Raw genomic sequence first — 12,516 nt, 5'->3', positions numbered from 1 at the left:
AGCTAGGCTTCATCTGACTGGGAACACCCGCGGCTCGGGCATGGGCAAAGCTTCGGGAACTTAAAACAGCTTCCTCTAAACCGAGACTAACGCCGGGCCGGCGTAAACTCCCCTCCTGCTGCTCCAGCAAAGAGCGCCATCAAAGCGATTGCCTTCGCTGCCCTCCGAGAGCATCATCGGGGTGCGAGCTTCCCAGATTGGGATCTCCCTCTCCCCACGGGCTGCAAGCCGGCTGGTGGCGGGGAAGAAGTTTTTAAACCATTCGCAAATATTTTCCCCTTCTCTTTTTTAAAAAAAACAATTCCCCCTTCCTGCATATTTAGCTAATGCCCAATTGCCTCGAACGGGTAAACTCAAACCATCTTTACCATATCATTGCTCCAAGCTCTGCAGTCAGTAAAATCCTAAATACTTAAAAGTGGAGTTTTTATACAATTACACAGGTGTAGCCAAAGGAAAAAATAAGTTTCTCTACGGCTTTTCTGTCTGGCGTCTCTATTCTTCTTCTTCTACCGAGCAATTGGGCGTCTCCGACCCCTCCAAATTGCCGAAAAATGGACTTTTCTCTCGCAGAAAATTTGGGAGCGTTTCTGGCTGTAGTTTTCCCGTCTCCCAGTAGACGGCACAACAGCTCAATCCTTGGGATGCAGAGCAGCCCAGCGGCTTTTCTTTTTTTTTTTCCCCGTTTTTTTTTTTTCTTAATTAAGCAGCCACAGTTTTACCCAGCAATTGCTTTTATTGTTATTATTATTTAATTCAACGAGAAATATAGGAATATCAACAGGAAAGAGAAAGAGTTTGGCATAGGCAGGGAATACAGAAGCGCCGGGGGGCAGATGGGCTAAAGGCAGGGATCGTCGCGAACCCCGGCGCGGAGAAGTGCTTCCAAATTAATCCAGATGAACTTGTAGCGCCTAAATCGTGTAAGGAAAAAAACCCTCAACAACCCCAACACGATGGTGCTCACGAGCTCAGGGGTTATTCTACGGATTTTAGGCTGAAATTGTCTATTTGTAGTGTGAAATAAGGAAGGGCAAGGCTCAGGTCGGCTCTGCGCTGCCTTGCCCGGGCTACCCCGAGGTGCCACCGCGGGGAAAACCTGGCAGCCGTCGCAACTTTTGTCCCTGAAAGACTCCTTTTGTGTGCGGGTGCCTTCACTCCCGCCGCCGGCACGGCTGTCACCGTTGAAGTCTCAAAAACCCCGGCCAGTAACTCATTTCCCAGTTAATTTTATTCAAGTAGGAGAAAAAAAAAAGAATTAAAGCGCTGTTTAGAAACTTTTAAGACAACCGTGAATTTTATTAGGAAATCTTTTATGAAGCCCTCCATTTAATTAATCAACCCCTCCATCACTTCTGCTAGCATCAGGGCCGGCCGTGGGGGAGCAGGCAGTCCCCGCTCCCGGTCCCTGCGAGCTCCCGGGGCACCGGGCGGCGGCGGAGCGCAGGGCCCGAGCTGTGCCGGCGGTGGGCGCAGGGCAGCCCCGGCTGGCTGACCTCGGGCTGACTCTGGCTTCGGAGCCGCCGCTCTTTTGTTTGCTGCACCGGGAGCCGGTAAACAAACCCCCCAAATCCTGGCGCTGCGCTTCATGCGCGCGTTTAAAGCCCTCGCACTTAAGCTCCTTTTATCATCAGGCGCAGCCCACCCCCCAGCCCGGCCTGACCTTTAATAGGCTCTAAACAAGTGCGGGTTTCCCCCCCACCCCCCGTGCCTCTTCCAGCCGTTCCGTCAGGCTTCTGACTTTTCGGGTATCTCCGCACGTATCGCTCCCCCCCTTTCCTTATCTGAAGCATTCCTGGATTATCTCCCGGCCGCCTTTTCCAATGCTTTCTTCTGCGGTTTCTTGTTTGTTTCGCTCTTCTGGTTGTTCCTATTTCAGTTTTCAAACTTCAGTATTAATGGTGAAAGAGCACACTTGGATGCTAATTCTCCCCCCATCCTCGTCCCCCCCCTCCTACCAAATCCCTGCTAGGAAGGCGGCAGGGAAGCCAGCTAGAAACCATTTGATTGTTCCTAGGTATGACTAATTCTTTCCTTAAGCTGGGAAATTCAGCCTGATTAAAAGCCTCATTTATTATCCGATAAGCAAATGGACCCAGATTCCACCTCGTGGAGGAGGCTCCCTTGCTCCCCAGACGCCTTTTTTTGCCTCAGCTCGGCGGATCCCTTCTCCAAAGGCCCAGGCGGGGTGCGGGGGATCCGCGCAGCAGCGCGCAGAGACGCGCAGCGCTCCTCAGCGAGGCCGCTGCCTGGCCCGCCGCACCCACCAGACCCCCTCGCTCTACCTCATTGTTTTTCCCCCTAACCCTATTTCCCTCAGCCCCTCACCCTTTCCACCAGGCGATGGAGAAGCGTAAATATATTCCTGCAAAACAGCAAGTTTTTTTTTGGGGGGGAAAAAAAAAGTAAAAAAAGAGCGGCTTTCCTAAAAAGGCAGCTGGGCAAGATGCTGCGCTGGTCCCGCTGCTGCGCAGCGCATCCGCCGCGGCAGGAGTTTACCGGGATAGCGCGGATTTGGCCGTTTACTTTTTCCCGTTTAATAGATGATTAATTGCTGTCAGGATTAGCTCTTTTTTTCTTCATCTTCTCTTTTTTTTTTTTTTTCTCTTTCCTTTTTTTTTTTCTGGCCGGCCTCTCACGGGCGGAGAGGCGAGCTGAGCAGTTCCTCACAGCGAGCCCTAAGAGTAATAACTGTTTGCTAATTGTAAAATCCTTATCCAGGATGAGGTTTGGGCAAACAATTTGTAGGGCTGTAATTACATTGTAAAAGTGTTTCGGGCTGGGTTGCGCTGAATTAAGCTCATAAAGGCCTGGTGGAGACAGTGAAAAAGGGTCTTTTGGGGTTTTTTTTCCTTTTTTTTTTTTCACCCTCATGGTGAGGGGGTTTAGGAAAAGGGGATGGGAAGAGAAGGAAACGCGTCCCTGGGAGTTGGGTCACAGCAAGGGACCGCTGCGGTGGGAATCGTTCCCGAGCGCCGTTCCCCCGGGAAATCACGGGAGAAATGAACCCCACGCGAGTGGCTCGGCTGGCTGGGTGGGTGGGGGTCAGTGCATGAAAACGGCTCTTACCTGAGAGGTCTGGATTTCTCTCGCCGGGATAAAAAGCCGGTCCTAGCGGAAAGGGGGCGGGAGGGGGGGATCGGAACGGGTTTCCCCGAAGTTTGAGACGTGGCGGCGGGGGCCGAGCCGCTGCCCGCCGCCCGCGGGGATCCGGCAGCAGCAGAGCAGCGTCCCCTCTGCCCCGGGGGTTTTAGCGGAGGGACCCCACCGTCACTGCCCCGTTCCCCCCGGCAGCTCAGTCGGGACCGCAGTACCGGGGGTTCTCCTTCCCCCGCCCCGCTCCCCGGGCGGGAGATGCGGTAGCGCCGGGGCAGCTGTCCCCGCAAGCGCCCGTTCGGGGCTCGGCGCAGCCCGGCCCGCAGGTACGGGAGGAAGGGACACGACGAGTTCTCCGCTCCCAGACCGGCGGGGACCGGCGGGGCTGCGGGGAGGGATGGCTGTGCTTTTGGACGCGAGGGAGCGGACCCCCGGCTCGGCCGATGGAGGCACCGGCGGGGGGGATCGCCGCGCGCAGGACAGCGCGCCCGCGGAGCCCGGCGGAGGGGTCGGGGACAGGGATGGGGACAGGGATGGGGACGGGAATAGGGATGGGAACAGGGATGGGAACAGGGACAGGAACAGGGACAGGAACAGGGATGGGGACGGGGATGGGGGCGCCCCCCCCGCGCGCCGGTCCGAGCCCCGCTTCCCGCCCGGACCAATGGGGGCGCGGCGCGGGGCGGCACGGCGCTGATTGGTCGGCGGCGGCGCGGCGGCGGCGGCCGGGGGCCGGGTGAGCTCACTCGGCCGGCGGCCGCGGGGGGAGCCGCCGGGGAGGGGGGGGGCGCCCGGCGAGGCGGGCGGCGGAGCGAGGGGCGGGCGGCGGCGCGACCCCGGGGCGCTGCGCGGGCGCTGCGCGGGGCGGCGGCGCCGCCAGACAAAGGCGACGGGAGCGCCCCTGCGGCCGCCGGGGGGGGGCGGGCGCACCGGCGGCGCGCGCGCGGGGGGGCGCGGAGGGCAGGGCCGGGAGGGGGCGGTGTGTCCGAGCCGCGGCGCTGCGCGGGCGCGGGGCGGGCGGCGCGCCCCCCTGCGCCGGTGGCGGAGTTGCTGCCGCCCAGCGCATTGTGTAAGACGCGACCTGTTATGGCCACCACTACTTCCGGGTTCCCGCAGTCTGCTCCAGCCCGGCGCTGCGCTGCGCTCGGGCGGAGCGGCGGCGGCGGCGGCGGCGGCGGACGGACGGCAGCGCTCGGACCGCGGCGGCGGCGGCGGCAGCGCCTCCCCCCGCCTCCCCCCCCCGCCATCCCGCCCCGCTGCCCTTCCTCCCGCGCCCGCCCCGCACGGCACCCGCGCCCGGCCCGCCTCCGCCAGCCTCGCCCGCCGGCCGCGCAGGGGCAGAGCGAGCCGGCGCCGGCGAGGAATTAGGAGCGATCCGAGGAGGAGCGAAAAAAAAAAGCCCCCCATCATCATCATCATCATCATAATAACCATAATAAAAGGAGAGCCGGCGCGTTAGCGAGCCTTTTTAATTTTTAATTTTTTCCCCCTCCTTCTTCTCCTCCCTCGATTTTTTAAATTTTTTTCTTTTTTTCCAAATTTTTTCTTTTTTTTTTCTTTTTTTTTTTTTTTAAATTTTTTTATTTGGGTGAGCGCACTCGAAAATTAACATTCGCGGTGTCCTGCGCGGTGGGAGCACACGCAGCGGATCATCATCAGTCATTCACCACCTTGACAACCTCGCCTGTGATTGACAGCCGGAGTGGCAAAAAGCCATGAGACTTGGTAGTTGGGTTTGAGGGGCACTTTAAAAAAAAAAAAAAAAAAAAAAAAAGAGAAAAAAAAAACTGATTTGGGGAAAGGATATTTGCTTTCGCCCCGCTGCTGTCTTGGAAACGAGAGGGGGAGAGTAAGAGAGAGAGACAGGGAGAGAGGGAAGAAAGAAAGAAAAAAGAAGGAAGGAAGGAGGGAGAGTTGATTTTTTTTTTCCCTCTAATTTTTTTTTCTCCTTTTTTAATGCTGAGTTACCGTATCGCTTCGCTGAGATCCAGCAAGCTGAAGATTTTGCTCGATTGCTTCCATTGCTGGAGACGCTAAGGGATTTTTGCCTTTTTTTGGGGGGTGAGGGGGGGGGAACTTCGCGTTTCTTTCTTTTCACACTGGCCTTAAAGAGGATATATTAGAAGTTGAAGTAGGAAGGGAGCAAGCAGGCCGATGGCGCAAAGGGTACGTATGACTAAAAAAAATGGATTTCAAATGTGAAATAATATTGAAACGTGGCTGACAGAGACACTGCGAAAAAAGTTTCTTTTATTTTCTCTTCTTTTTTTTTCTTCTTTTTTTTTTTTTCCTCCTTTTTAGAGTAGGGGCACAAAGCGGTGTCCTGCAGCGGGAGGATTTATCAGTTGTACTTGTAGGCTTAAAACCTGTGTATATTGCTGTTTTCTTGATTCTTTTACTCCCCATCCCGGAGCTCTCAGGGAAGAGGCAAGCTTTCTGTACATTAATGACATGCAGGCATGTAAGTGAATATGTCCAAGCCTCTGTATTTGTTGGTTTTGTAGCTCTAGTCCTACCAATGTCTTTTTTAAAATCACCAGTGCTTGAAATATTTGAATGTGTGCATGTCTCTGAGCATTTTGCTGTGTTAGTGATGATATACCGCTTCACTTTCAGAAGATAAGTTCTTGCTGGGAGTAAGCACAACTTTTTTTTTTCTTCTTTTACCTCCTTTTTTTCCTCACCCCTCTTTTTCTTTTTTTTTTAAATATATTCTGTCCCAAAAGGTGCAGTGCAGTGGGCAAACCCCCCCACTCTTTTAGAAAGAAAGTGACTAATTTGAATTGGAGGTTAGCAGCATTCACTGCCATGTGTATTGTTGTTTCTATTTTGGGTGCGATCTCTTTTTTTTTTTTTTTTTCTTCCAACTACCTCCTAAATTGAAGTTTTGAGAAAAAAAAAAAAAATCAGCTGTAGTCGGGTGAACAGGGATTTGGAGAAGGAGAAAAGCTCTGGAAAGACGTTTTCTTGCCTAATTTGCCTGTCGCCGTCCGAGAGCTGGTTGGGAAAGAAAGTTGTTCTGCTGACAACTTGCCTTTTACTCTTTCGGTCCAAGCAAGTGTCAGGGATCTTTAAAAGTGTTTATTCACACCTTCGCTTTTAATAGATGAAAAGTGGCCGTTTCCCCCGCTGCCTGGGAACCGCGGTAGCTTTCTCTCCTTAATCTTTAACAAAGAAAACCCTTTAAAAAAAAAAAAAAAAAGAAAGAAGAAGAAGGCATTCCCAAAATCCCGAGAGCCCGGGCGAACGTTTCCAGCTTTTCGGCTTTAAAAGTTGTGTTCGCGTGGAATTGCTGGAAATCCGCAAATCGCCTCTTTCTGGTTTTTGGTTTTGTTTGGTTTTGTTTTGTTTTTTACCGCTGCTGAAGTTTTTTTTGCATCCTCGCCGGGTGAGGTACCTGACTTCTTATCAGCGGGAAAAAAGTTTCAGCGGAGGGAAATTCGGGCTGCGGGAGCACGGGGTGTGGGGGGGCGGGGTGGGGGGCTGGGAACTTTGGGGCTGGGGGTTAGGGTGGGGTTTTTTTTCACTCTGTTTGATTATTATTGTTGTTACTGTCGTTGTTTCTCCTCCGCTTGGGGCCGGAGCAGCCCGGCCGCGGTGCTGCCGGCCCGGGGCGGCTCTCCCTGCCCGGCACGGCGCGGCGCAGCCCGGCAGCGCTCGGGGGGATCGCGGCTCGTCCCGGGGGGGCCAGGCGAGCGGAGCTGCTGCCCGGAGCGCTGCCCCCGCCTCCCCCTGACGCCTGTGTGCTCTCTCTGCCCCGCAGTACGACGAGCTGCCCCACTACGGCGGCATGGAGGGGGTGGGCATCCCCACCACCATGTACGGGGACCCCCACGGCGCCCGCCCCATGCAGCCCGTGCACCACCTGAACCACGGGCCGCCGCTGCACTCGCACCAGTACCCGCACGCCGCCCACGCCAACGCCATGCCCCCCGCCATGGGCGCCTCCGTCAACGACGCCCTCAAGAGAGATAAAGATGCCATCTACGGGTAGGTGCCGCGCAGGGCTCCGCGCAACCTGCGCGGGATGGAGCCGGGCGGGGGGAGAGAGGGATGGGGAGCGCTGCGCGGAAAAGGGCCGCGTTGTTAATTCTGTGTCGCTGCTGTTTTGGGAAGCCGGGGGGAGAGGGTTGGGGTCTCCCTGGCTCGGGGAAAAAGGAGCTTGCTGGAGGGGCGGCAGGCATCACCGCGGGAGGAGGGAAAGAATATTCCCAGGGCGCAACCTGCGCCGGGTGGGAAATCTGTGCGAGGAGTTTTGGAGCAGGGAGAGTTTGGAGAGCTTCGCCCAACTTTCCACCTTGTTCGTCTTTCCTTGCGCCACGAAGGAGAGAACTCAAGAGCTGCTTGTCTCAGCTCTTTTTATTTTTAAATTTTCTTTAAATTTTCTTTTTGCTTTTTTTTTTAAGCCTTTTATCCGACAGCATTGAATGTTTCTCGATGTGGCAACTTGTAAAGCAGTTTCTAGGCCGTTGCGATGGGAGCTGACGAGGTTACATTGGGCGCAGATGCTTTTAAAAATGTATCTGCCCGGCTGGAGTTTGAAGGCAACTTTAAGAGCCTTTAAAAATCACTCTCAGGACAGTGAGGAGAAGGGGGAGGAAAATAAAATTCGTGGAGTTCGGTTTCTCTATCGGTTTATCAGAAATCCGAAGGGTTGGTTAAAACTCGGTGGTGTATGGTACCCAGAAGGGAAAAAAAAAAAAGTACGAAGCCCTGGGAGAAAGAAAAAAAAAAAGAACTCCCTGTTATAAATATACATCTATACGTGTGTGTGCGCCCACGCTTATTTATTTATTTAAATTATTAAACGGGCGAGGGAAGCAGATGCACACGCTGCCTTTCTCCCGGGGAGTCTTTCCAAGCTGGGATTGCCCAGGAGCACCTGGTTCCCCCCGGGGGGCTGAGAGCTGGGCAGGCCGTGGGGAGGCAGCCCGCCTTGGCCAGCGCCTGCCACTGCCTCCGAGCTGCCTTGGGTGGGTTTAAGGGCTTTTTCTTCTCCCTTTTATATTTTTTTTTCCTTTTTCATTTGGACGGGGATTCATTCTTTTTCTGTTTTTCTGTTGGCTTGGGTTTGTTTTTTTCCCCCCTTTCGCTCCCAGCGAGTCCTCCAGCAGAAAACGGGAATTAAAAGCGTGAGAGTCTGAAGCATACATCCAGGGATTTTAATTTTTTTCTTTTTTTTTTTTTTTTTTCTCCTAAAGACAAGGAAAGTTAATTCAAAATGGCTGCTGGAACCGGCTTGGGGGTTTTATTCTTGGCTTGTCCTAAGGTTGTATTAACAGTATCTGTGGCCAGCCAGCGCTGAAAGGCCGGGGAGATGCCGGGCTGCCGGCCGGCTGGCGGTGGGAAGGGGCTGGGAGGCAGCTGGGGTGCCGGAGCCCCCTCTGTGGGTTCCCCCTTCCCCCTGCACGCTGCTACGGGACTAACTATTGTTGTGGTGGGTTTTTTTTTTTGTTTCGTTATGATATTTTCCCCCCCTCTGTGTGTGTGACTATTGTATTTTCTTTCAGACACCCCCTGTTCCCTCTTTTAGCACTGATTTTTGAGAAATGTGAATTAGCTACATGCACACCCAGGGAGCCCGGGGTAGCGGGAGGCGATGTTTGCTCCTCTGAGTCTTTCAATGAAGACATAGCAGTGTTCGCCAAACAGGTCAGCAAAACCGGGTTGAAAAAACAGTAAAAGGAAAAAAAAAAAAAAAGGAGGGGAAAAAAAAAATCGTATCGAGAAAAACAAGTCTCTGTTGAGATAGAGATGCGCGTTTCCCCCTCCCCCCTCTCTTACTGAAAGAGGCAAAAAAACCAAAACAAAAAAATCCCCAAAACCCCAACCAAAACAAAACACAAAAAAGCCCCCAGGAAATCTCGGCGTTTACTTAAAAAAAGGCTAAAGTGGAGCGGTCTGTGCCCGGCCGGGAGTTTCGCTGTGCGGCTCCCGGGAGCCGGACGGGTTCTGTCGGGGAAGCTCCGTAGGTATTTTTCAGTGTATTTGATTCACTTGCTCAAGTGTTTGGCTGATGTACTAAATCCAGCAGTCAGGGCTTTGCACGGAAGGTTACATAATGGACCCGACAGTGTAATGAAGCAAGAAATAATAACGTCTGCTTTTTCTGCTTCCATATTTCAAATCATTTTTATTATTATTTTTTTTCCCCCTTTTCCTCCCCTTTCTTACATTTAGATCCGAGCAGAGAAACCCCTCTTTTCCTCTAATCCAGAACTGGATAACTTGGTAAGAGTTAACACTTCTTCCTCTCCCCACCCCCACCCTCCCTTCCCTTCCCATTTATTTATTATTTTTTTTTAAACTTCTGTGTCATCTGGAGAGGTGGTTTGGTGGTTCTAAATTGAAAATTTCTCACGTGGATTTTTAAAAACGACAATTATTACGATGATGATTTTTATATTTACAAGTAAATACGGCGTGGTAATTGCTTGGAAGTAAAAAATCCCATAAGGATATCCATAAAGGAAAAGCCCATCCAGAAGGGAGCTGGCGGGCTTGGTGGTGAGCTTGCCTGCCCGAGAGGAGCGTGGATTTATCCCCGCTGTAACCAGCCCCTCCACGCACCTTTTAAGCAGCTCGATGGGAAACATAGAGGATTACAATGGCTGGAGATGCACCAGTGGCAAATTCACTGAAAATGAGGTCTTTTCTCTCTTTCTTTCCTTCCCCTGTTAAGGATAAATATTTTGCCTCCACTGTAGGAGTCCTGCTCTCGCTTTTGCAAAGCGAGGAGCCAGTGATGGTGTTTAGAGGGTTGGTTTTTTTTTTTAAGAAATGTTTATGATCCGTATAATTCAGTTGCTTCATCGCAATAGGGATTTTTTTTTTTTGTTAACTCTAGATCGCTTCTCGTTAAACAGTGCACAAAGCCACCGCTATTAAGTTTTAGTGTTATTGCCATAAATCAAAACAACTTTTTATTTACTACTAGAGAAAAGTCAAGCTACAAAGTGCGGCCGGGGCGGCTGTGGGAAATATCCCCAAATCCAGGAATGAGATTAATGCCTATGTTGTTTGTGTCTTTGCAGATGATTCAAGCCATACAAGTATTAAGGTTTCATCTGTTGGAATTAGAGAAGGTAATTTTTGTCTCTCTCTCTCCCTCTCCCTCCCTCTCTCTCTCTCTCTCTCCCTTTACCCACCCCCCCAGCCTTTCTTCCTCCTCCGTTTCAGTCCTGCTGAAGTTCAGGCTTCTGGTAAATTTGCATAAATGTCTTTCTTTCTGGTAATTAGTGTCAAGACCAATCTTGGCGTCCATTTCTCTTCGCAGTTTAATTACAATTTCAGCCTCTAAAACCGAGCTCTCGAACGCCCAGGCCTTGTGTTCATTGTAATACTTTGCTGGCTTTGTATAAATAGTTGCAGTTCTGTGGTGCCGCAGATGAGACTTGAAATGGTTAGTTCAGTCAAGCCCCTGAAATTGTGATTAAAAAAAAAATAGATATTGTTTTTCCTTGGTGATGGTGAGGAAGAGACTTCGGTTGCAGTTAGTTGGAAGGGGGAATTTTTTTTTTTTTTTTTTTTTAAGAGCCATCTGCAGGTCAGGCTCAGGGCGCGGATTGTCCTGTAACATTTTGCAGAGACAAAGCAGAGTTGATAGTTCTGTCTGTCTCTTGTTCCTGGGAATATTGTACACCTCCGAGCAGAAGAAAGAGATTGCAGCCTAAAAGCAGGATTTTTTTTGTTGGCTTTTTTAGAAATCTTAGTAGGGAGAATGCTAATTTCTAAGAAGGCGGTGTCATCTGAGCTCACATTAAATTGGAAGTGTGCTCTGGGTTTCCTGAGGATTTTTACGTGTCATTGATAGCTGGCCTAGAAGAGAATTCCCTTTCTCCTAAAAATAAACATTTTGAGAGGTTTTGAAATAGTTGAAAAGTTTCTCATGAGCCTCAGTCACTTTATCTAACCATAACTATCAGGTTGTTCTCGCTCTACCGAAATGTGTTAAAATCTGCCCATTAATAAAAGGCGGCTCAGGTACAAGTCTATCAGAGCAACTGGGGATTTCAGGGCATGGATGCCTATAACGTATTTCAGCCCAGTGCATCGGGATTTTTTTTTTTTAAATCATTTTTTCTGTCCTCATACCCCTTTGGAAAGGGTTTATGATGAAATAACTGGATGAAATTAAATAGTTTACCTTAAATGTCACCCATGCAGGTCACCTCTCTAATGGCCACAGCTCCGGGAGCAGATGAATTTAACACGGGTGTTGAATATGTTGTAGCCTGTGAATCATCTTGTCACTGTCAATTTTCTGGGATATCTCTATTTTGCGAGAAAAGAAAGTTATTCCTAATTCTGGATGCGTCTAGAGGTCTCAGGGGGATAATTGCAGTGTGTTTCCCCTATTTAGGACTTTTGATGTCACAGGGGCGAAGGGGGGAGACTGGTTGCACTTGTCAATTTTACTTATGTATTCCTGATTATATTTTCTTCCTTTTTTCCTCCCCCCTCTTTTTTTTTTCCTTTTTTTCCTTTTTTTTTTTTTTAACCTCTGTCATAATGTAGGTACACGAATTATGTGACAATTTCTGCCACCGGTATATTAGCTGTTTGAAAGGAAAAATGCCTATCGATTTGGTCATAGACGATAGAGAGGGCGGATCAAAATCGGACAGTGAAGACATAACAAGATCAGCAAATCTAACGGATCAGGTATGATCTCGCCAATGTCTCACACGCTAAAATTTGTATGCAGATCGCTCGCTGGGTCACTACGCCTCCTTTTATTATTTGCATATGATTAAGTCCCTTTTAGATAAATTTCCATCGAAATGAAAATTTTTGAATAATGTGGCTATTATTGCTTCATTAAGGCTTGCTCCCGGATTCGACCTGGCGAGATGAGCTTGTAAAAGCATCGCCTGCAAACTCGACCTGTTTCTTGTCGCTTTTAATTTTTGTCTTTATTTTATTTACCCTTTCCAGTAATAGAAGTGGTGTCTGTGAATCGCTGGCTTTTTTGTAGCTTAGGGAAGGAAGGGCTGGAGTCGTTGACCAAAATAATAATAAAATCTGAGATAGGTGGTCCCGAGAAGACAGAGAGGGTTTGAAATCTAGCAAATACTGGCTATTTTCTTCCCGTCTCTACGGTTCATTAGTCCGTCTTGTCAGTTTTCCTTGGCCGAACGCTTTTAGACTTGAGTGAACATTGCTTTGTGCACGCCTGCCTGCTGCAAACGCGCCCATTTTATTTTACTTAATAGAAAAAAAAAAGGGAGAAAATAAAACGGGATTCAGGTTTTAAATTCTTTTCCTTGATCTTTCAAGTTTTCAAGCCCTCTCTTTAAAAAATAAATATAGTCAAAGCCAAAGCCAAGGCAGCAAAGCCTCGCGTGGCTGTGACGGTTGTCCAGGTTTTGTTTGGGATGGTTCAGACCTTTAATGTCGGCTGCAGCCGGGTGGGAAATG

General features: G+C 50.4%; 2 protein-coding genes across 7 annotated transcripts in view; one reads left to right on the top strand and one right to left on the bottom strand.

Moving 5' to 3' along the window:
- The window catches only part of MEIS1 (Meis homeobox 1), a 203,214-nt gene that overhangs the window by 91,063 nt on the left and 99,635 nt on the right, over positions 1-12,516 (top strand). For 2 of the 6 annotated variants that reach the window (XM_085054293.1, XM_085054297.1), the window contains exons 1-6: positions 5,285-5,557; positions 6,860-7,086; positions 8,607-8,748; positions 9,277-9,327; positions 10,131-10,181; positions 11,614-11,760. In XM_085054293.1, the coding sequence (XP_084910419.1) occupies positions 5,543-5,557; positions 6,860-7,086; positions 8,607-8,748; positions 9,277-9,327; positions 10,131-10,181; positions 11,614-11,760 (633 nt within the window). In that variant the 5' untranslated portion in view covers positions 5,285-5,542. Of the gene's footprint in view, positions 1-4,089; positions 5,263-5,284; positions 5,558-6,859; positions 7,087-7,221; positions 8,070-8,606; positions 8,749-9,276; positions 9,328-10,130; positions 10,182-11,613; positions 11,761-12,516 lie in introns of those variants that run through there. The other 4 variants (XM_085054294.1, XM_085054298.1, XM_085054295.1 and 1 more) reach the window with 4 other exon arrangements.
- On the bottom strand, positions 717-4,343 carry LOC146438989 (uncharacterized). The gene is made up of 2 exons (XM_085057459.1): positions 3,070-4,343; positions 717-1,870 (listed from the first exon to the last, which is right to left on the bottom strand). Exons 1-2 carry the CDS (start codon positions 4,341-4,343, stop codon positions 1,801-1,803), a joined length of 1,344 nt encoding a protein of 447 aa, XP_084913585.1. The 3' UTR covers positions 717-1,800.

The sequence above is a fragment of the Lichenostomus cassidix genome, chromosome 3 (genome assembly GCF_008360975.1).
Source record: "Lichenostomus cassidix isolate B80296 chromosome 3, HeHo_3.0, whole genome shotgun sequence".
Lineage (NCBI taxonomy): Eukaryota > Metazoa > Chordata > Aves > Passeriformes > Meliphagidae > Lichenostomus > Lichenostomus cassidix.
This window is presented reverse-complemented; position numbering and strand designations above follow the sequence as displayed.